Source organism: Melospiza georgiana, chromosome 5 (genome assembly GCF_028018845.1).
Source record: "Melospiza georgiana isolate bMelGeo1 chromosome 5, bMelGeo1.pri, whole genome shotgun sequence".
NCBI lineage: Eukaryota > Metazoa > Chordata > Aves > Passeriformes > Passerellidae > Melospiza > Melospiza georgiana.
In genome coordinates this window covers 32,628,923-32,652,126 of record NC_080434.1, presented here as the reverse complement: position 1 = coordinate 32,652,126, position 23,204 = coordinate 32,628,923, and the positions used below count along the sequence as shown (strand labels likewise).

Sequence of the window (23,204 nt, the reverse complement as noted above, 5' to 3'; positions counted from 1 at the left end):
CTCATCTATCGTGCTCATCAAAGTCCTATGCAGTGTGTGGAAAAGAATTCATTTTCATTATGTTTCTGTTAGGTGAAGAGACACAGTTATTCCTGTTCAGTGGATGGAATGCTGAAAGACAGGGAGATAAATACTCAAAAGTTTTGAGTGTTTGGGCCCTTAGTTGGAGAAAACAGGGATCTGGGTTTTTTTTTGAAGTTAGTGTATTTCATCTCATTGATCTGATGTTGAAACTGTCCTTTTGGCTGTGATTATCTCTGAGCCTTTTTAACCCTTGGAGGAAAAGATCACAAGGCGGATGAGGAGTGTCCAACAAAATGAGAAACTTTGTGTGAACAGCTTGTTTTTAAGCACCTGTCTTGCATAAAGCATGAGGAGGGGACAGATGGAGCAGCATGGGTGCTGTTACCTGCTGTGCTGATGGGTTGCTCTGGCTGTGAAGACAATGTCCCATTGCTTGTCCTACACCATGTATGCCAATTTCTCTGAATCCATCTGCAAATCAGGCAACAGATGCCCTTGCTCTGAATCTCCTGTGGATTCCTTAGTGTGGCCATCTCAGCCCTGAGAGCCAGGTGGCTCTGGTGAAGGAACTGATATGAAATGATATGATTAGAGTATATAAATCAATACAGGTGCAACTAAAGTTACATGGGTGCCTTTGCTGCTTAGTGTTCCTTGCTTCTGGAACAGTAGACAACCATCTGTTGACCTTTTCCTGCCTGGTTTAGTAAAACGTTAGCTTTAGGAAGCGCTGACTCTTCTGTCCATCTCCCTTTTTCCATCCTCCAGGGTAATTACTCTTCCTGTGCCACCAGTACCATTCCTAGACTCAGTCCTGGTTCTTCTTCTTTCCAACAGTGTTGGCAATCCTGTTACCCTCTTGGTGTCTTTTTGATCCAAAACATGTGGATATAAAGCCTTTAATAGCTCAAGTCTTTCAGGTGAGCATTTCAAATTCATCTTGAGACAGTATCAAAAACCTTAAATTCAAGAAATGAAAATTTGATCAGAATATTTCACAAGAACAGGAAAACTTTACCTAGTGAGAGAAGGTTCTGTATAGGAATCATAACTAACAGCCACACCTATAGTAATGGCAACCTTAGAGGCTCTATTGAGTACTTGGCAAAAAAAAAAAAAGAAATTATGAATTTTGTTACATTCTGCTAAAAATGTTGCATTTCTCTTGTAATTTGTGTATGCTAAATAATACAAATGCTGTATTTTATCAACCCATGACACAAAGCTCTTTTCTAATTTTCCTTTCTGTTATAACTGATTTCAGATTTTGTTTCTGGTAGTCTTTTCTTTAGCAGATGAACACAGGAATAAATTGTCAATTCCTTTACTCAAAAAAAAAAATTATTAATAGTTATCAGAAGAAAAATAATTGAAGGCATAAAAGAAGAATGCTTTGAGCTAGAAAGTCTCCCTGCAAGTGTCTGGTTACTATAGCAATCGCCACGGAGCACGTGACCAGCATGGCAATTGCAGGGGACTTTAGAGCCTTTTCTCTTGCCCAGGTTTGGTGTCCTCTCAGCAGAGGTGCTATGTGAGGTCACATCCCCACAATCCTGACTCCCAGATGGATGGACAATGCAAAAGATCAATTTGCGGCTCCCACTGGGCAGAAAATGGCGTGTTCAGTTGATGGATTTTCATTTGTTTGATCTGCAGAACGCCACAGCTGAGGGCAGGATTTTCTCCTCCGTGGTTCAGCACATTTTAAATCTACTTTTTGGCCATTGTTTGTGTAGCACTGATTGCTGTGTATGGGTTTTGTGGAGCATTTTGAGCTAGGCAGGCAGCCCTACTTCTGCAGAATTTGGCTGATAATTTTAATGTGGGAGTACAGCAGAGTCCCAGCAACTCAGAGGTGTTAATATTGAGGGACAAAGTCATTTAGTGTTTCATTAAAATAACCCATTGTTTTAAAGTTAATTTTTTATTTTCACATTTGCTCCCTGTGTCTAGTGAATGTAGTAGCTTGGCTTCAATGGGGAGAAAAAAATAGAGGACACTCTTTCTGGAAAGGATGTCCAATTTGCATTCTGCATGACTTAATTTTTTATTGGATATTGCGAAAGGTAGCCTCTGATTCCTTGCAGCATATAGCACTGCTGACATGACTTTCACCAGTGTTTAAGGCTGTTGAGAATCCCTCTAAAACATGTTAAATATTGATAGTTCCTTGCTGCTTTCATGGAATGATGCTTTGCTAGAGGACAGAAGCAACAAGGAATAGAGCCAAGTCATTAAATATACATATTTTAAACACATATACAAGTAGCTAACAGTATTAAACTCAGATGTCAAATTTTCATTATTTGGAATTATTTAGCTTTGAAAGAAGAACCTTTTCTGTAGTCCACACTTTTTCAGTATGACTGTATGTTGTCAGCTGTGTCAGATGTGACTGATGATGACAGGGTACTACTCCCTCTTGTCCTTTACACAAGGATGCAGAGACATCCTCTTTGTTTTGAGGTTGCTATCAGCAACAGATACTCCTGCGAGGAAATGAGTCACCCAAGTGTGTGTGGCACAGAAATATTTGCTCTCCCTGTGCTGTGTGGGAGCCAGTGACGTCAGGTGTTTGTGCTGTGCAGGTGTCAGGGGTCCATCCCCTGAGACCCTCTCCAGCCTGGCACAGGCAGAGGGGCTCAGCTCCTCCTGCTGTCCAAGCACAGGTGCTGAACTGGAGACTTCTGAGGAACTACTTTCTTCAGAAATAAGGAGTAAAATGGGGCTGGGATTCCTCATTTATTGTATTCCTACTGGTTTTCCTTTTCAAACATGATTTGTTGAAACATTGGAAGGACATATCAGATGTATTTCCTAGAAGTTGGCTGCCTGTTTTTTGGCTCTTCTGCTGTCCTATTACACAGTCATGGCTGTGTAATAGAAATCCAGATCAAATAAGCATCACCTTGTTTTGTGTTTTAGATTCAAAGTCTGTAGCATTCCAGTACTTAAACACTTTTTCCATAAGGACAAGGAATAGGAGAAATGGCTTCAAACTGATGGAGTGCAGGGTTAGATTGGCTGTTAGTAAGAAATTGTTCCCTCTGAGGGTGGTGAGGCTCTGGCTCAGGAGGTTGCCCAGAGAAGGTGTGGTTACCCCATCCTTGGAAGTGTCCAAGGCCAGGTTGGATGGGGCTTGGAGCAAACTGATCTAGTTGAAGGCGTCCGTGCCCAAGACTGGGGGATTGGAACAAGGTGGTCTGTAAGAATTCTGTGATTTTTAATGGAAAGCTATCATGGGGTTGGCGGAATCTGCTTATTAGCAATTTGTGTTTATCCTTTATATATTGAGGAGGAAAAAAAAAGGAGCACTTACATAGCCATGTGTTAGGATGCTTATTTGGGTGATGTAAAATGTTATTTTACTTCTTCATCAGAATAATAATTGTTCAGATTTTTAAATATAATTAAATAGATGCATAGTTTATCTCTTTGCTGTTACAGCTCAGTTTAATGACTCAGTGGTAAACCATAGGCAGCTTTTTCACCCTCCTGTGCTTTACTGTGTTGTTGCTCTCTTATCAGGGTGGGCCAGATGGCAGCTGAGGTTCACCTCAAGGTAACCAGCAGAAACTCCTGCCGTGGTGGGTCGATAAAATCCCACGTGATTATCTGTGGTGCACTGCTGAGTAGACACAGAGCACTTAGCACATGTGATATTTAGAGGGGGCTTTATTATAAGCATTGAAGGGACTGAGAGAATATAGGTGTCACCATTTTAACAATTGCAGTATCTGCAATTACTCAGCTGGAGTAGCTGAGTATTTTAATGCTTTTAACAACTACTATCATGTGACAGATGCAGAGGGTTTGCTTTTAGGATAGGCCGAGTGGAGATGGGTCTCTGGAGATCACAGTCCACTCCTTGTCTTGGGCCATGCCATGTAAAATGTTGAATTTCTCTAAGGATTAAGAATTCCTAGTCTGGCTAGGTAATATATTTCTTTACTTAAAAAGTGTTTCTTTACTTGCATTTCAATTTGTGCCTGTTGCTGGCTACCACTGAGAAGAGCCTGTCTTGATCTTTACTCTCTCCCATTTGTATATGACACACTGATAAGATACCCCTGGTCTTCAGTTTCCAAAATGTGAATATGGCAGTGTCCTGACTTGCTGACAACACTATTTCAATGGTTTTTATATGTAAGTAGTACAGGTGCAGATTATGAAGTAGAATCTGAGCGTAGAAAGAGTGTGCGGTTCAATTAGAATATAAAGTTCTAATTTTCATTATGTAAATTCTGACCATTACAACAAACATCTTAATGGATCTGCTGCTATTAAATTCATCTGGAATTGAGCTGGTCTTGTAGGATTACATTTTTAATTGCAGAAGCCACCTGGAATGCTGATATAGGGAATGACTCTGGGAAATCATGTCAGACTGATGGTATAGACACGGCTGAGGTAGTGATAAGCCTGCTATCTTGCCCAGCAGCAGTGACCCAGCTGCAGCATCACACTGCTTGGTGCAGGCTGGAGCCACCTGCCAGCAGCTCTGACAGGGACACTCTCCTTTGCCTTGGGTTTACATGGCAATAGCAATGAGTTTGGGAGCGAGGCTCTGGAAAATACTCAAGCAAAACTGGGCAGGGAAGCCCCTCTGACTGCACTTAGTGAGTTAAGGGGATTCCTGTGGTACCACTGCCCTGAATGCTCACGTACTGCAGTAAGCTTCTGGCAGTGCTTCAGAGAGAATGGCCAGCACGCTGCTCAAGGACCTTGAGGGAGCTGCTTCACACCTCTGCATCATTTATTTTCAGCTTTGTACAGTAAATTTAAGCTGGGATGAAATTCCATTGATGAAAGTTGTCTGAAGAGAGGTAATTGTGTGTTTTTAAACTGTTACATGAGGCTGGGGTTCAAATGTGGGGTGGATTAAGGTGAGCTAAGCAGCTGGACTTAGGTGAAATGAATACAGCCTGGAAACAACAGAACTGATGGGATATATCCATGGGAAGTCTCCACACACAAATCCATTTGCTCACCTAAACCCTCATTCATGGGCACTGTCCCATCATAAAGCACCAGCCCTTGCTCCTGGTTCTTTGGGTGCACAGATATGGTTTGGAGATCTGATATCCTCTTTCTAAACTGTTGAAGGCTGATCAGGTATGTGACTGCAGCCCTGTTTCAAGCAAGTTAAAAATTGCTTTCTGTGTAATTCCCTGGGTTGGAAGTTTATGTCTACATATTTTTTTTTCAGCTAACAAATTTTGTGAAGGAAATAGGGCACACATGCTATAATTTTTTCCTAACTTCTTTAAAAGAGCATGAATGCCTTCAGCATTTCTGACTATTTAGGAATTGCTTGACTGTTTGGGCATTTCAGAGGCAGTTTGTGTGGTTCTTAGGGCTGATTTTGTGTTGTTATTAGACCTGTTGTCAGTTGACAACTGCTGTTACTCCCTGGCTGTTAGGTTGGTTTGGTTTCATGCTGGATTTCTGGGATCATGGGAAATGAAGTGTACTGATGTGTTGTTACTGAGCCAAGAGCATTTGTTGTCTTTGTCTACACCTAAAGCTGTACTGCCAAAGGTGAATGCCCAGGATCTGGGGAGAGGAGCTAAGAGTAGTTCAGGTTAATAAGGCTGTCATCCTTCAGCCAACTTGTACCTGTGAATTTGGGGTGGATTTGTAGCTGGAATACTTGCCACAACAGGCTTTTCCAGTATTTTGTTTGTGGGCACTGTCACACTGTACCCTTGATTCATCAGGGAGCTGTGTGACAGTGCAACTCCCATGCCCTCACAGAAAAGATGGAAAGGTCAGGTGAGAAATGTGGAAGGAAATTGCAAATCCTCAAACTGTGTGTGTCTCACTCCTCCCTCACACCTTCCAGCCTGCACTTAGCACTGGCTGCCTCCCTGGAGTGCTGCCCTTTTGCTCCTCACAGTGACTCCCAGAGAATTCTTCCTTTCAACAGACATCAAGCCTTCCATCATTTAAGTCTCTCTGGAAAATCTGCTCATTTCCTGGCTATCATGGAAGTCTCTGGCAATACTGTTTCCTTATTTTTTCAGTTTGAAGACTGAAAGTAAATAGAGAAATAAAAATATAATAAAAAGGCCCATCTTTAGGGACAGAGGGACAAGTGATGGATTTGGCAGAGTGAGGTAGTTTATTTTTCATCCCCTTCACATCACTGCAATATCACGCCATCTTTGGGTTTTCAGAACCATCATGCATGATTGTTAGTGACGAGAACCATCAGGTATAATTGGCATTCACATCATCTTTACTCTCAGAAATAGCAGTGATTTAATTTTTTAATACTGCAAGAAACATTGTAAGAAGAAAATAGATAATACATAATTGCCACATACCCCAAGAATCACTAATTGGGAATAAACAAATGTCAGGCAAAGATTTTAAATGGCATAGTTTGGTACGAGAAAGGGCTGGGCAGGGGGATTAATCTGTGCAAAAATTTGATTAAAATGAGAAATGGGAGATGACCTCTCTCTTTAAAATGAACATCTGTGTTTCTTAATTAGAAGAATAGCTGCTTCTCTACAGGTTCCCCAAATGAATTCTGTGGATGTCTGACACTGATAACAAATGACTGTTGTACGTCTTCCCCAAAATCCTTGCTGTGACTGTGATTGCAGCTCTAATTATGGCATAACAGATGCAGTGTTGTATAGCACCCGCCTTCTTCAAGATCTGTAGCTCCCCTTACTTCTACATGAGTTTTCTCATTTTAGTCTAGAATTTACTACTGCTCACAGTAACAAAGCAGTTGCTCTCAAAGTGAGGAAAAGAAGAAAAGGTTTTGAGGTTGTTACACTGCTCACATTGTTGTTGTGCTGCAGATGTTCGTTGTGTTTGCAGACAGCACGATTGTGGGAGAGTGAATTCATGCCTCACTGCGTCCTTTCCACTTTCTCCAGCCTCTCCTCTGCTGAGTAAGCAGTTAAAGGGAGTTTTTTCTTTTGTTTGAGAAGGAGGGCGACTTACTTGGGCTGTTTTTTTCAGTTGGAAGTGGAACAGTGTAAATCTTTTTTTTTTTCTATTTAAAGCGTTCATCAGAAGAAATAGAAGAATACATTTGCATGTGAATGTTGCTGTGTTGTTCTTCCAACACAAGGAGGAGGTGATTTAATTTAGTAGTACAAACTAACGCCTTGTGTGCTGTGTCAACCCGGCTGCCATTGTCTGCTTTGGTAGTGACAGTGAATCATCTCTTGGATGTTACAGTTGTGGTGAATGGGCTTGGGGACAAGGAAGGTGTGTGAGCATCATCTTGTGCCGCAAGGCTACCCCATCCCTGGAAGCGTCCAAAGCCAGACGGGGCAGGTTGTCCTAAGCTACTGGAGGGTGTCCCTACCCATGGCAGGGGGCTGGAACTAGGAGATGAGCTCTGAGAGTCTTTTCCAACCCCAGGCACTGTGTGATTCCAGCAGCGTTTCTCCCCCGAGGATCTCCCCCTCGCCGGGCGCGCCGTCCCCGCCCCGCCGCCGCCACGGCAACGCCGCCGCCGTGTGTGTGCCCGCCCCCGGCCCTGCCCCGGCGGTGCCACCCTCGACTGGGGCTGGGCGCGGAGCCTGCATGGCACGGCACGGCGCCGGCAGTGCCGCTCGCTAGGATGAACGAGGAGGCGGCCCAGAAGAGCGACGGCGGCGAGAAGTGCAACGGCGGCAGCCAGCGGAGGAAGAGACCCAAGAAGGTGGGAGCGGGACCGGCGGCGCAGCCGGGCGGGGCGCGGTGCCGGGGCTCCTGCAGCCCGCGGGGATGCTCCTGCCCTGCCTCCGCGGGCGGGGGGCTCTCCCCGTCTGTTTCTATGCCGAGTCGAAAGCGTTGCGATAAGCTAGGCGGATGGCTGAGCCGAGGCGGTTTTCTGTGCTTTTTGTTCTATTGAAGTTGGTGTCGTTCGGCGGTGGATGCTGCTCAGCGCAGGTTTCCCTCGGCTGCCCTTTAACAGAGCGGGTGGTTTGTTTTGGCAGAAGGTGGTATTGGCTCGTGTGCTGCCACACATCCCTTTTCCTTCGAGCTATAGAGATGGAGGTTTATAAACCTTTGGTTTATTTCTGGAGTCGTGTCTTAAGGTCATGTTGTAAACAGTGATAGAGAGATCCATTGCTGGCCATCGTAGCATCCGTGGTAATTCGGTGATGCTAATGATAAATACCTGGGTAAAAATGTGAGTTAGTCCAGCCACACCCAGTTGCCAGGACACTTTCTCTGTGTGTCCAGTCTCTGTCGCAAATGGTTGATTTTCAAGGTGTAGCCTGCCATATGCACTGCTTCGACCCCACGCTTGAGGTAATCTCTTTTTAACGGCTTTGTGGCTTTAATTGCAGGCAGCTATTTATTTCTGTTTGGGCTTTCTCTCCCCTTTAGGAGGAGAGATGCCTGTGGTGCTGCATAATTATGACATAAATGGGTTTACCCTTAGTCTGCCTTCCCCTTCTTTTTTGTCAATTGCTATAACCTGAGTTATCACACTGAAATGTGACGGACTGCTTACAGGATGAAGAAGAATTGTTTAATCCATACACAGCATACACTGATGAATTCTTCAGTCCCTCATTTTGCATAGAATTTGCATTTTAACCAACACTGTTCATGAACAAGACAAATTGTTACAGATCATAATAACACGCAGACATGTGTTCGGGGACTTGTGTATGGGGTTGGACCTGGTAAGTAAAAGCTCTTTTGCAAGAGGTGATGCTGTTAGGGCCCTTGTTATCACAGAGGGCAGATTCTGTACCTACAACCACAAGGAATGAGGGAATCCAGTCTAAACGAGAATTGGAACAAAACCACCCTCACCCCACCCCGTTGTGCTTGGAGTATCGCCTGGATCCCCACACAGTGGGAGATTTTATATAGCATCTTGGCCTTATATTTGAGCAGAATCTAGGAGGAAAGAGGATATCTGCTTTGTGTCACCTCTGAATTTGAAAGGTGTATTTGTGGGGGTATGGAAATCCATATAAGGAAGCAAGAATCAAAAGATGAAGTGCCTAGCCAATGTTTTAATTGCACTGTTGGGTTATCTGGAAACAATATCGAATTGGGAGAGAGGTTTTGAAGCTTGAAGGAGTCAAAGTGGGAGTTTGGATTGCTTCTTTTTTAATATCTGTGTTTGTGCTTTCTTTTTTTCCCGTTGTTTTTCAAGTAAAGTAGCCCACAGCCTTTCAAGGTTGCGACAACTGCCAGATGAATGCTTGGAAAGCATCTCTTACATTGAGTTTCCATATTCAGAGTCTTCCAACAGCTGATTCATCTTCATTTTTCAAAAGCATAATAAATGCTTGGGTATCTTCTTTTACAACTGTCAGTCTTTTACAACTAGAAAATACTAATGGGGCATTTTCAGTTGACAAGTATTAAGCCAAAAATATTGTTAATCTCTGAGGTTGGATGCACTAGGTGTTGGTGGCTCAGATCTTATTTTAGATAAGCTCTCACCAGTCTTCACCCTTAGTGACTTCATGAGGAAATACAGCTGGGTTTGGTATTTCTTTTAAATCTACAAATTTTTCTGAAAACCTCAAAATTGGTAACTTTCTTGATGAGGGAGATAGAACCTGGAATAGCCAAGAGTACAAGAATTCCAGGTTGAATTCCTCTGTGTTTTGACGAGGTAGGCGCAATTTATTTTGGGAAGGGAGACAGAAGTGCCATGTGCAAGAGCTCCAAAATCCCAAGTAATGTAGCCTGTTTTCAGGTCCTGAACTACTTTTGCTGAACAAAGCTGCATTGCACCAGCCAATATGCCCTCTATCTGTTCTGCGGAAGTTGATCCCTTTTGTGTGGATAATTAAATATTAATTGAGCTAGATGAGTTTGATCTATGTATTGGGGGAGATGGAGAGTGGCTCTTCTTGGATTCAGTATTGAGCTGGATCTTCTGTGTTCCAGGAGGGTGTCCTGGCCAGGAAGCCAAGGGTGATTTTCTCTAATTTTGACCTGTACCCCTTTAAAAAAAAAAAAAAAAGTGTGCGCACTTTAAAATAAGAAGGCTTCAGCTTTGTCCTTGTTCAGGATGGGAAAAATCAATTTTTTTGGTTTGCTTTTGATTCTATGAAAATCAAAATTTTCATGGAGTGGGGAAAATTGCTACTTATGCAGAGCCAAATTTAATCCTTGTGCTGATGGTTGTGGCTTTGTGTGTTCTTGTAAGTGGGCTGCCTCAATAGGTTGGTTAATCCAATGGTAGGGTTGTGTCCAGTTTTCCTGTGTATTTTGCCCCCGTGATAACTGAGAAATGATCAGATTTGTGCTTCTGGAAAGAAAAGTCCATGTTCACTCAGTTCTAGTATTGGAGAGCAGAGGATGCAGTCGTGGACAGAGCTTGTTCTGTGGTTGGTGTAACTTGATGGAGATTGGTGTTGAAGGGGTAATGCAAGTGAGTGCCCTGGAGTTTGTAATACATTCATGTTTTCCTTCTGTCTTTTTGCCAAGTCTATGGCAAAGGGGTCAAGTACTAAATTCCTAGAATTCCTTTCAAGGATGCTTTTTTCATTCTAGAGTGTTTCAGGTGAAAACCAGCTACTGTTGGTCATCATGTGAAAAAGGAAGCATGTTCCTATATCTAGTACTGAAAGCACTGAAGGTAAAGAGACTTCTCGGAGCCAGAAGTTCTTCCTGAGCTTACAGGTTGTTCATAAATCTCACTGATGGATCAATGCAGAAATAATCCATTTTGGCTTTTTGCAGAATTCTAATCTTGTTACTTATATTGCTCATTCTTTAAGGAAAATTAAAATCTTGGAATCAGACCCATAGTGGAAAAGACTTGCAGGAAGTTGTAATCTTGATTTAAAGGAACAGAAATGAGACTTCCTTTTCTAACCTAATCATAATTTCCTCTTTTAAATAAAATTGGCTGCATTATGTGAAGTACTTCCAGTGGAAACTGTATGCTTGCTAATGGAATCATTACAGTGTACAAGCTAATCCTTTTAATTAATTTCAATTACTTAAGACTTTTTATTCCATGCATAAGGTAATTAAGACATAAGGTATTTTGGAATACGAGTATCATGCTGGTCACTTAGGTTCAAGAACAAGAATCCCAATGTACACAAAACATGCAGAGAGGGATTGCCAGAAGAATGAGCCTGCCCTACGAAGAATCCAGAGGAGCTTGGCTTTAGTGTGCTCAAGCCAAGGCAACCTGAGGGGAAAAGGAAATGAGGCTTCTCTGCAGCCTTCTAATAGGTTTAATCAGATAAAAAGCCAAGAGAAACTTAATTATGTATGAGATATGATTTCTCTAAAGTACCACTGGACAGGATTCAACTCCTTCGAGGAGGTCCCTCTTGCTTCCATGTTTCTGTGCTTTCCTCTGTGTCATTTACAGTGTCATAATAGTATTACACAGCGCTCTACTTGGTGGTAAATGTAGCTACTTAAGTATTTTTAAATACGTGTTTACCTAGTTATTTCACTCTTGCACCTACCAAATTTAGTGGAAAATTGAATGCCATCAAAAGAAGGATTTGAAGCAGTGACCATCTCTCCTGAAATTGGTGTGGGGAGTGGTAGGACAGCAGTTCCAGTCCTCTGGGTGGTGTTTGCCTGAACTGCCCTCATTCCACACTTACGAAGTCCCACTGTGCCTTCCCTTGTTGCTGCTCATTGCCCCACTCTGCTGTGTTTACTGGTGACAGAAAAATAGCTGTGGCCAGTCTGCTCTTGGCTGTTCTGTTTGGTGATCCAACCAGAATGAAGCCAGTGTGCCACCTGAGAGAGAGCACATCCTCTAGCTTTAGAGGAAAGAAGGTTTTCCTGTGGTCAATAAGCAGTAAATTGAACAGGCAGAGAAGAGCTAATGAGGAAAACCACAGGCTTTTCTTTCTTTCAGCAGTAGATATCTAAAAGACTTTGTCACAAAGGAAAACTGGTAGTTTGAAGTTAACCCAACTCACTGGTGTTCAATCTTGCTAATTTTACTGGTAGCACAGCTGCTGGAAGGTCTTATTCTTCTTTCAGCTGTGGGAGAGAACTGGAACTGCTTTGCTTTCAAAAAAGCTGTAATCCAATTTACATTTAAGTAAACAGGCAGATGGATGGTTCTAGAATTTGCTCTGTAAAGAAGAAACTACATAGAGAGAAAAAACCAACTTTTTTTAAGTCAAGGACAGGTTTGTTACGAGTGTTAAGAATCAAACCTGCTGTATTGCTCAATGTCTACCCTGTGCTTTAACATGGTTTGCACTATCATGCATCTGATGCAACTCCACTGCTATTCTTGCGTTGTTGAAATCAGGATTTGCTTGTTCCCTTTGCCTTTTATTCCTATCACGAGTCTTCCAGCACATTTTGTGCCAGGTGTAAAACTAAGATTGTAGCTGCAAATGCTTTGCTGTATTTAGCTCTAGTTGCCATGTGTGGTGGTAACAACCCAAAAATGATGTGTATTTCTCCCACTATGGGATAGAATGCCCCACCTCTGTGTCTTTGGTTGCATCAGCAAACACTCTGTGCTCCCATCACAAAAGCTCCATGGTGAGTGACACTCTGGAGAAATAATTTCCATTTACTTAGAGCAATGAGACAGGGAAAATAATTGTGTGCTAGAGCTGAATATCTGAACTCTAGAGCATTTTGTGGCTTTGTGGTTGTTTTTTAGCATCATAGAGTGTGTAAGACAGAGTGCACACGGTCTGGGCCCCATGGCTGAGCCTGGCTTTTCTAGGTCTGTATGTTCCAGTGTAAGCAGGTCATTTCAGCCATTACTCTGCTCTACAGTATCAATGCAATGAACAATGAACAAGTCTTAGGTCTAACACAACCACTTGGAAGGTTAACTTTGTTAATTATGGCCTTGAAAGGTAAATTATATATATTGTTTTAAAAATGTTCTTGTTTTTGTAACAGAGTAATGGGAGTCTGCAAAGGGAGGGAGTTGTTGTAGTGTACCAGCAGATTTGTGCCAGTGCTGGGTTTCACAGGTGAAGTCTGTGGGGGTAACAAGGAGGAAATGACCTGGATCAGTGGTGGCTGTTACAGGGAACGGTGTGGCTGGTTGAGCCTGCATCCGCCTGCTCCCGATTTATCCTTCTCAGCTCTTGCTCATTTTCACCAATGTTTGGCAAACATCAAGTGAGTCAGAGAAGCCAAGTCCCTTCTTCCCCAGCCAGCTTCCCTTTCTCCCTGCAGGGTGCCTGGGGCCGGCAAGTATTGCACAGATTGCATCGCACCCGCGCATCTCGCAGCCTTGTCACGCGTTCCTGCAGTGACAGGGGCTGAGCTGGGCTTAGACCTGCCTGTCCTGCCTCTCTGGGGATGTGGGGGCCACTCTGGAGGCAGCTATGTGTTCTCTCTGCCCTCATGGCATCCACCTGTCTTACCTGGCTGTCCCTGTCAGAGCTGCCGTGGTTTTGTGGTGCCGTGTCCCTGCCTGCACTGGCCGTGCTGTATTGATGCTTTTGATGACATCTCTGGCTAGGGATGTTTTTTCTCTCTACAAATTGAGACTGACATATGTAGCACGTAGATATTTAGGTTAGGCACTGGGAGCCCTGGAGCTCTGAAATGCAAGGAACAGAGGGAGGCCAAAAAATACTAAGATAGCCAGAGGCTGTTCCATTCTCATTTATTTTCAGGAATTAATTATTTCAGAATCTTTCCTAGCTGATTAAGTAGGCTTCTTTTGTCTTAGTGACAGAAATTGCTGGGCTGAAAATTTGAACTTCCTGTCATTATGCCTCCACTGTGTAGCAATAATCCAGTATTTCTGTTTTCAGTAGAAAGTTGCAGTACTCTTATTCATTCAGTGGGATCCTAATAGTTTTTTCATTTTCTCATTTATTTCTACTTCATTAAATTGTTCTCTGGCACCAAATATAGAAGGGAAAAATATTTTAAAAGTAGACGGAGATGGACCAATGTTTAAGGCTCCCTCAGAGCAGTTTATAAAATTGTGTGGGAGACAGTGAATTACTTCAGGTCAGTTTTGATAAAAAATCATAGTTGAAAGGCCATGCAACTGATTGTGAAATTCATCTTTCTCTATTTTAAATATTAATTTGGGGGATGGAAAATGTAAAAGGTAAAGACGTAATACTACACAAAGGCAGTGTATTGTTTTGGGCATTGCGAGTCAGTTTGGGAATTGGTTTGTCTTCTTCAAGCTTTCTTGAAATAAAATGTTCCTTGGGCATGCAGCAGTCTAGGGAGAGCAAAGGTAGGCACCAACACACATTATCACCTCTTCTGTGCTCCTTCCAGCTGGCTGCACTTGGGTTACAAGCAGGTGCACAATTCGTAACCTACTTCTGTTTTCTCTGGATTTAGCTTACACACTCATACACACGCACACTAATTTAGCCCATGAATGAAGTGCTCTCTGGGGAGTAGGATCAGCTCTGGAGGAAAGGATAGAGTAAATGGCAGTAATTGCAGTTGGAAGTGATTTTCTAGGTTAAACAGTGTACAAGTTTCTGCCACAAGCTGAGTGGTTCAGAAGGGGTTGGTTGATGTTATTTGTTCCATTCAGACTTGGCTGCCGTGCATTTATGTTACACTATTACTGGATCTCAACAAGCAGAGCCTATGGATTTCAACTGGCACCAGGAATGCACAGATTCCTGCAACACTACAGCCTCATGATCAATTAAATCTGATAATTGCTCCACTCCTAGGGCTCCTTTATAAGGCAGGGCTTGAAGTGTGTGTCAGAGTAGTGGAGGCAGCAAAGAACATTTATGATAGTTTTGAAGAACGTGGATGGAAGTGGGAACTGGTGTTTATAAACAATTTGCACCCTTCTATAGAATCTCTTCCTATATTAAAAATTGTGCTGCTTTCCTCTGATCGAAAGACTGCTAGTCTTCCTTTTAAAAACCTTTTAGAAGTCTAATACATCTGGCAGCTTTCAGTATCAGAGAGCAGATGTCAACCTAGAAATGTCAAGAAACAGTGGTACTTATTCATGGCATGAGCTATTAGAAACCTTGTCTGCCTGTGCTGGTGGGGACATGGGTATGATCTAATCAGAAAGTGAATGAATGGGCATAAACACCAGGACAAGGAGGCCCTGGGATGTGTGTGTGCACACTTGGGTGTGTGGTGTGGTGCTGTGTCCAGCCTGTTTGTGTTTTTTCCCTGAGCATGGCAACAGAACACACTGAGCTCCAGTCTGTGCTGGAGGTCACCCTGGGTTGGGTACGGCCAGCGGGGCCCTGCTAGCTGGGGAGCTGAGCTCTTCTTGCTGTGCACCTCTGACAGAGCAGAGAGGGGTGAACATGAGAAACAGTAACTCTGGAATGGGCACAGATTTTCCAATCAATCTGTGATTCATACTCATTAGCTTTGAAACACTGAAGAAAGGCGCTTTATGAGCTGGCATTTCCATTTGTGCTTTAACTGCTTTGCCCGGGCTGAAGACAGAATGGTGACTGCAGCACTCATGAAAATAAGGGGAAGAGAAAGAAGGAAACATGTTCTGTGCCTTGTCTAAAGGTCACTGCCCTGGTTAGAGAGCACAGCCTCCCACTCAGCCCTTGGATCTGGATCTGCTGTTAGCCTCCTATTTGGTATGAAATACAGGTTAGATGGGTCAAGTGTAGAATAATTTCCTTTGGTAACCGTAGGCACACAGCTGATGGTAATTTGGGGTGGGGCTGTGGTTGAGCCCATCCCTAATGGGCTGCAGCTGTGCAGGACAGGTGAATATTAAATATTAAAAGTAACGAGCCATGGAGTGCCCAGGGGCACTGACCAATCACCACAGGGAACAGAGGGCACACAGGTGCAGTGCATGAACAAGAGGGCATAAAAGGTTGGGCTAAAGAGCAAGAAGGAGCAGATACTTGCAGCCTTCTGAAGTGGCATGATGTTGCTCTGTATGGGCGGATGCTGGAAACCTTTGGAAACTTTATCTTGATATTCCCTGTATCATGGCCATCCCCACTGTGACATGTGTTGTGCCAGGTAACAGTTACCCTCAGAATTGGGGGGGAAGGTGTGAATAGTCCTTCCTGTACTTTGTATTCCCCACCTGAAAGACTAGCCAGGCTTTTGTTGTTGCATTCATTTCCAATTAATGTCTTGTAAAGTGCAGGAGGTGTTTCTCAAGGAAGGCAGGGCCCTTGCAGAGCTTGCAGCCACTGCAGTTGTGTTTGGTGGTGTAAGTGTGTGCAGGCTCGTGGTTAATTACATGTGATGCCATGTGTTGGTAAATGCCTCTCTCCCCCCTGCTCATCAGCAGAACTGCTTTTTTCACAGCCACATCCCCAACAGAAGCAGCAGGCAATGGCTTTCAGTTGGAAAACAGCTGCCAGGAGCTCATTATGCTCTAACATACACTTTAAGAGTCAAGATTGCTCCTTTGCAGAAGGAACTTACGAGTGTGGCCCATTCCAAATGTGGCTGACAGCAATTAGGATAGTGATGTACAGCAGGCCTTTCCTAGAAATCATTGTAAAGCCCAGGTAATATCTCTGAACAGAAATAATATGGTCTGGATTGTACTTATACAGCACTTCTGTATATGGTATCCCAATTTCTTTTAGTGATTGAGGAAAAAAGTCCAGCTGCAAGTCTCTCGTGCACATTGTAGTTTCATCTAAATGGGAACCGGATGCATTTCAAAAACCCAAACCAAACAATTGCTGAATGTGAGTGGTAAATAGAGTTAAAGAAATTCACCTTTTTGATATAACCTAAGTGATGGAGATATGGTTACAAACTGGTTTGGTATGAGTTGGAGTAAGGGAAGCTTCATGTGTTGGATGTTGATGCTGGAACCCATAGTTAAGGGTAATTCACATGAAAGGCACATTTGAACTGGGATCTTCTTTTCTTTTGTCCTACCTGTCCTCTTGGGAGGAATAATGTGATTCTGAATTTTATTTTATTTTGTTTTTCCTGAAGGAGGGAACAAACATTTAAGTTTTTACTGAAAATTTTTGAGAAAATGGATGTAGTTGATCACCATGAAATAAAAGCTGTAGTTAATACAGAGGAGACCGAATGCCTCAGATTGCAGTCTTAGAAGCCTCTGAAGTCTTATAGTCTCCAAAGGCCATAACGCAGCTGTGGCATTTGTAACTTTGTTTAAAAATAAGTTCTGAAGGTGATCAGGTTATGGGTTTGGGTCTTAGTGTTCCAAGCCTGAGGCCACAGTTAGACAAATGGTGTGAGGCAGCTCTGCCACCAGGTGAATGCTCTTCCTTGGAAGAAGGGTCAGAAATTCATCTGGGTTTGAGCTCCACTCTTCTGCCCTGTACAGCATATTTGAGGGGGGAGGGAGGGAGGGAAGGGATGGAAATGGGCAGCAGAGAGTATAGAGAAAGGTGAAGCTGATTTTTTTGTGAGGGTTTCAGTGCTTGACTAGATCATCAGGGAGAGGTTTTTTCACTATTATGTGCTTATAAAACCCCTTTATTGGTACAACTTGAAAAGCCGGTAATGATTTAGTGCTTTTTTTCTGAAAATGTCTAAAATGTAATTTGCAGAGTGTGATTTACATTGCTGTAGTGCTTGGTTTGACCATGTGAGATTGGGCTGCCATTCTGATGGTGGTGATATTAATATGAACTCATTTTCTTAAACAGCATTTTTCATTGTTGCAGCTAATGTGCTTTACAGGAGGAAGTTGGTATCACTGCAGGCAGTTACTTTGCAGTGGTTTGCCTGAGGCAGCCTCAGGTGCAAGTGCCAAAACAAGGCTGAGGATCCGATGAGGATCCTTCTTTTTAAAACCCTGCCTCTTCTCTGTGCTCTTCCTGCCCTTTTGTTGTCACCCAAAGACCTCCTGAGCCCAAAGTCTTTTCTCAGGGATTACTCAAAGTATTCAGGAACTCATTTGGGTTGGATGTGCCACAGACACTTACCTTAGCTGTGTTCAGATAAAACCCACAGTTTATTTTTAGAACCTGAATCAAAGGTTGCTGAACTTTATGGAAGGATTTTATTAACTTCAGTAATTTTGACTGCTTTTTAGTGGCTTTGGGATTCATAACATCAGAAACAAGTTGAGTATTTTCTTGTTTACCTTTGATGTTTATGGCTACATGAATAACAGAATTAGGACTGATTTTCAATATACTTAGAATTTAGAATGATAAATTCTGAGTCCAGGTGTTTAATCCTTCTCTGGAAAATTTTTCCTTGTAACCTAATAAAATTACTGGCTGGTTTTATTGTTCTAGTAATGACAGCCATTAGTCTATATTGGTGTTTGTGGAAAAGATCTAGTACTACCAGTCTGTGTCTCAGTGTCTGCTATAAAATCCAGCAGATACCTGTGAAAACATGCAGCTTCTTCTCTTCCTGAAACATTTCAATTCACCTTTAAATTCTAAAGGCAGTTCTCAGCTATGACCTACTGCATCTCAGCAGTGAGGGTTGGGTAAGTCCGTCCCATACTGCTTTCAGGTAGTGAAATGTATAGGTGGATTATTCCAGGTAGCATTACAAGAGTTTCTTCTGGAGAGAGTTATTTTCACTGATTTTTATTTTATTTTTAAATTGTTTTTTCTAACCTTCAGAGTTCTGTTTCTCTGGTTTCCTACAAGCCTCCCAGTACTGTTGGAAATCAGGATGAGTTTCTGGCAAATCAGTTTGCGTCATTGTTTCCAAAATGTGAAGTTCCTCTTTATTGTGCTTTAATCTGAACACCCTGGCACTGCCCTGTTAGATCAGACAGGGCCCCCATGCTGTGGCAGGTTTGGAAGGTGATTTCACTCGGGCTGTTGCGCTGGTCTGCACTGCTGGAAGCCTTCCCCAGAGTTTTGCTGTGCAGGCAATGCAGCCTTGAGGGTGATCGCCGAGGTGGCACATCCACACAGTGCTCCAAGGACAGAGGGAGGGGACATGAATTGTGAGATTGTTGGGAACAGTGGCACTTGGGACAGATTTCTCTCAGTGCAGGAGTCATGTCCAGGGGTAAGGATGATGTCATTGGATGCATGTGCTGACAGAGAATACAGTTAAGATTTACTTACTGTCACATGTTTTTGGTGTCCAGAATTTCAATCTCCTGTTGGCTGTGGTTCAGAGCAGTGGGGAGGGCAATGCAGGCAGTTATTAGTATGAAATGAGTGTGGAGAGGATGAGCTGCTGATAGAGGAGAACTACAAACAAAATTCTGGGTGCAGAAAGCCCTTACAAATAACAGCAGGGATTATTAGGGGTTTATTCTGTTTTCGTTACTTTTTGTATTATGAAGTATTTTGGGAGAGAGGTGAAAGAAACATAATTTCTTTACATAGATCTCACCCAATCTCTATTAAAGTTGATCTGAATCTTAAGTTTGGCCTTAAAGGTTCAAATGGTTGCTGAAGCCCTTTGTCTACTCCAGCCACTGTCACTTCATGCAGTGCTCAGGGGATTTTTTTCTTAGGTTGTTAAATGCCTTCCATGTATCTGTCTCCTCAAAAAAAAGAACTATTTTTTCAGCTGTTCTAAATCAAGAAATATTTCTGTAGCCTCTGGGAACTTATTAACTGCAGGGGTTTCACAACTGGATTGCTGGCACGTAATATTGTTGTAGTGAAATAAAATGGAGGCTCAGAAAATTATGGAAAGGTTTTAGAGAAAGTAATTGGAAACCCAAAAAGGAATAACTTTTGGAAAAAGAATTGTGTTTTGATTCTAGTAAATACAGGGGGTTTATCAGCATCTCTCTACTGTATAGATATCATGTTGAAAATGCTCTTTATCACCCCTTTCCTTCATTTCTTTTGATATTTTTACAGAATATGCCTAAAACTTCTGTCTCACTGGCCTTGGCTGCCAGCCAAGCATTTTGTTCAGAGTTTATTCCAGCTCCTGTCCTTATGCCATTGGCATTGTCACCCCTGTGCAGGTGCTGGGCTCTCTGAGAGGGAGTGTGACAGCAGGCAGTGGCAGCCTGGGCATGGCCAAGATTAATGAGAACAGCTTCCTTCCCCATCACCTTCCCTGTCTTCAGCAGAAAAGGTGCATTCCCACACCTTGTCTCCTTGAAAAAAGATCTCATTTTGGTTTAGAATATAAAGAAATGAACCCTCAATGACCTGTGCAGTACGTTTTCACAAAACTTTCAGTGTGGGAGCTCCAGACTCTTGTGTCCTCCTGGCACTGGTGACAGGAGTTTCAGCTCCTCTATAATAAGTGCTATATTTTCAATCATTCTTTATTAAGCCAGGTGATGTTGTATTTGAGGCATGCCAAAGAGGGCAAAAAACATTGGACTTAATTTAGACTGCTGCTTTAAAAAAGTGGAAGGCTCTAAAGCAGCATGGTATTTTAGCTCTTTTGGTGTTTAATGAGTAGATAGTTTGAGATATATCTAATTCTCTCTCAGGTTCACTAATTTTTTTCTATTTCTGTGTTGGAGCTCTCAAGGTGTTATTGTTCAGAGTAGCTTGAGCATGACACTTGAGCTTCATATCATCTACTCTGTATTTGCATTTGTTTATTAATTTGAAACCCTATACATATTTATTTCTTGTAGTTTACATTTTAAAAAAGTAATTAATATTTAAAAGCCTGCAAGAGTGTTTTCAGAAGGGTTTGTATCAGTTTGGCTGCATTTATTTAAACATTCCTAGGTCAGTATGAGCTTGTGTCACCTCAGAAAAGTTTAGTTGAAGGTGCTGAGAATGTTCAGAGTAACCTGCTAATCACAGCCAGTTTAAAAGGATGTTATGTCCCTGAGACTTTCTTAAATCCCAGGCTGCAATCTTATAATTCCCTTTGGTAAAAGGCATTTCAGGGCTTTTACTGTGCCATTTTAGTATGAGTAGTGCTGCTTTTAAAGTGAATCTTGGAGATAAACTCTGTTCTTCATTAATGACTTTTGGAGTGAAGGAAGAATGTATCCATTTTAGTAATTATTTGTAGACAAGAGGTGGAGGGGTTGACTTCAGATGGCTGTAATGGAAGTTACAAATGAGGAAGGGTGAGAAATGTTAAGACACAATCAACAGTTTTTCTAAAAAACATGTTTAGTGTGGGGATGGTGTGTGTCTGCTTTTTTCCTGTAGGTGCATATGTGCATCTCACAGTGGGGAATTTCAGCTTTAAATAAGCATTTCTCTCTGTGCAGTACTTTAATGAACATTAAGACTATCAGCTCCGTGGTTTACTGAGATAAATTTTAGTAATTTGAATAACATGTACAGAATTAGCAGGAAATAATTTCATATAATTTGATCCAAGCCCTCATGTTTCAGACTAGGAAGACCTACTTTCTCACTAGGCTTTTAAAAGCATAACTGGTTGAAAATTAATGAACCTCTGCTGCTGTCTTTGATCTTTAAGGTCCCTTCTAATCCAAACCATTCTATAATTCTGTGACTTGGTTACACCCTCTGTGTCAACAAAGGAGTGGGAGTAGGTTAACAAAGGGATGGTTGATTTTTATGCTGGAGGACAAAGACCACTTGAGATTGTACCAAAATTCACCTGACAAATTCGTAGCTGGTGTTTGAAAGGTGCCAGTCCCCATTTTTACTGAAATAAAGTAGAAAAAAACCAAAATGCAGTGATTTTAAAATTAATTTCATACTTTATCTTATCTATGACAATTTCTGGTTTGTATGTTAATTTCTTGAAACAAGTGTCCAAATCAAAGACAAATCTTCATGACTCAGATGTACGTTGGAATTAGCATTATCTGCAGCAGGCTTGGAATTTTTTCCTCTGATTATTTTCCTCTGAAGATTTTTTTTTGCACAACCAGGCAATGCTTTTGAAGAGACAAATGGAGTAAGGAGATATCTCTGTTTGTGTTGGAAATAACAAGTAATGCAATTAGTAAATGACTGCATGAACAGTAGCAATTAGAACAGAAGAACGTACGAAATGTGTGAGTGCAGAGCCGTATTTCTGTGTCATCTGCGCTGGCAGAAAACCAGAAAAACTTCACTCAGATGGGTAGAATTGTTGACTGGTCTGTTTTAAATTTTTGGTCTAATTTTACCCAGCTTTGATTTTTGGAGTTTAAACCAGCTTTTGGGCAGTGTGATGAATAGGGAAAATTGGAGTCCGTCTCCTCCTCTTCTCATTGAGGGTGCTTCCCAAATGTGTTTTACCTTCCAAGCTGTTGAAATTTCTGCAAATCCAGTATCTCATCTCCAGCACTTACAATTCAGAGATGCATAGCAAACAATAGGAAATAACCTTATTTTTGTAGTTTTATCTCCCTCTATTCCATACCAGTTTGCTTATGCAGGTCTGTTTGAAAGACCTTATTAAAAAAACCAAAACACCCACCCCAGAAATTGTAATCTATTTGACATGATAAGGTTCTTAACAAATTGACTTTGTCTGCTCCTTGTGGTCATTATTCCCTTTATGTCAGGGCTACTCCATTGTTCTGGAAGCCCTCAGTGTAGCTCTGTGAAGGTTATCCAGTTTTCCCTGTGATACAGTCACAGGAGCCATTTGCAGTTGCAGTCCTGGTGCTGCTGAGCGACGCAGGTGTCACCGGGGCCACACAGCCAGAGCAGGGCTTGTGGGAGCGTGACAGTCACTGGGTACTTGGGATCTCAAAGGGCAGAAACAGTCCTGGCCAGGGCAGCAGGGTCTTGATCAAAACCCTTACCCTTTGACTGGTTAAATCTATTATTTTTTTTAAAGTCTTTTTCTAGGTATCAAAATTTTGGTGGATCAGCCAGAAACTCTTATTTCACTGGTGTCTTCTGGATAGAATCATGGAGTTATTTAGGGTGGAAAACCCTCTAATATCATTGAGTCCATCTGTTCCCCTAGCACTGTCCAAGCACAGTCCAGCACTGTCCCCCACTGCTAAACCATGTCCCCAAATGCCACGTCTGCACATCTTTTAAATCTCTCCATGAACTCTCTACCACTGCCCTGGGCATCCTGTTCCAGAACTTAACTATTCCTTTTTTTCCCTCTCTCCTTTTCCTTTTTTCCTAAACTTTGGTAGCAATCACAAAATGCAACCTTTTGCTGCTTTTAAATTTTAACTGTTTTCCACAGTTTGGTTAGCAACCTCTTTGACTGCTACTGTTACTTATACCTTCTGAATAGAAGAAAAAGAAAGGAAAACAAAGGCAATCATTATTAGTAGCATCTGCTGGTACTGAGCACAGCCAGTTTTTCAGTATAGGAACTTTGTCCCTAAGCCTATTGTCACTCCATCATCAGCAGTTCCAGTCTCTTGAGATTTTGTCACCTCAGTGACACGGCAGGGGATTATAGTAATTAGCCCAGTCTTTCAGAGACAGCTATTGAGACTCCTGGAACAGCGTGGCCAG

At 42.3% G+C, this 23,204-nt stretch overlaps 1 protein-coding gene across 9 annotated transcripts in view; it reads left to right on the top strand.

Moving 5' to 3' along the window:
* The window catches only part of ANK2 (ankyrin 2), a 274,320-nt gene that overhangs the window by 81,731 nt on the left and 169,385 nt on the right, over window positions 1–23,204 (top strand). For 5 of the 9 annotated variants that reach the window (XM_058023882.1, XM_058023879.1, XM_058023885.1 and 2 more), the window contains exon 1: window positions 7,590–7,696. The exons of 2 other annotated variants lie outside the window; for them this stretch is intronic. In XM_058023882.1, the coding sequence (XP_057879865.1) occupies window positions 7,616–7,696 (81 nt within the window). In that variant the 5' untranslated portion in view covers window positions 7,590–7,615. Of the gene's footprint in view, window positions 1–7,579; window positions 7,697–23,204 lie in introns of those variants that run through there. 2 more of the 9 variants (XM_058023869.1, XM_058023863.1) reach the window with 1 other exon arrangement.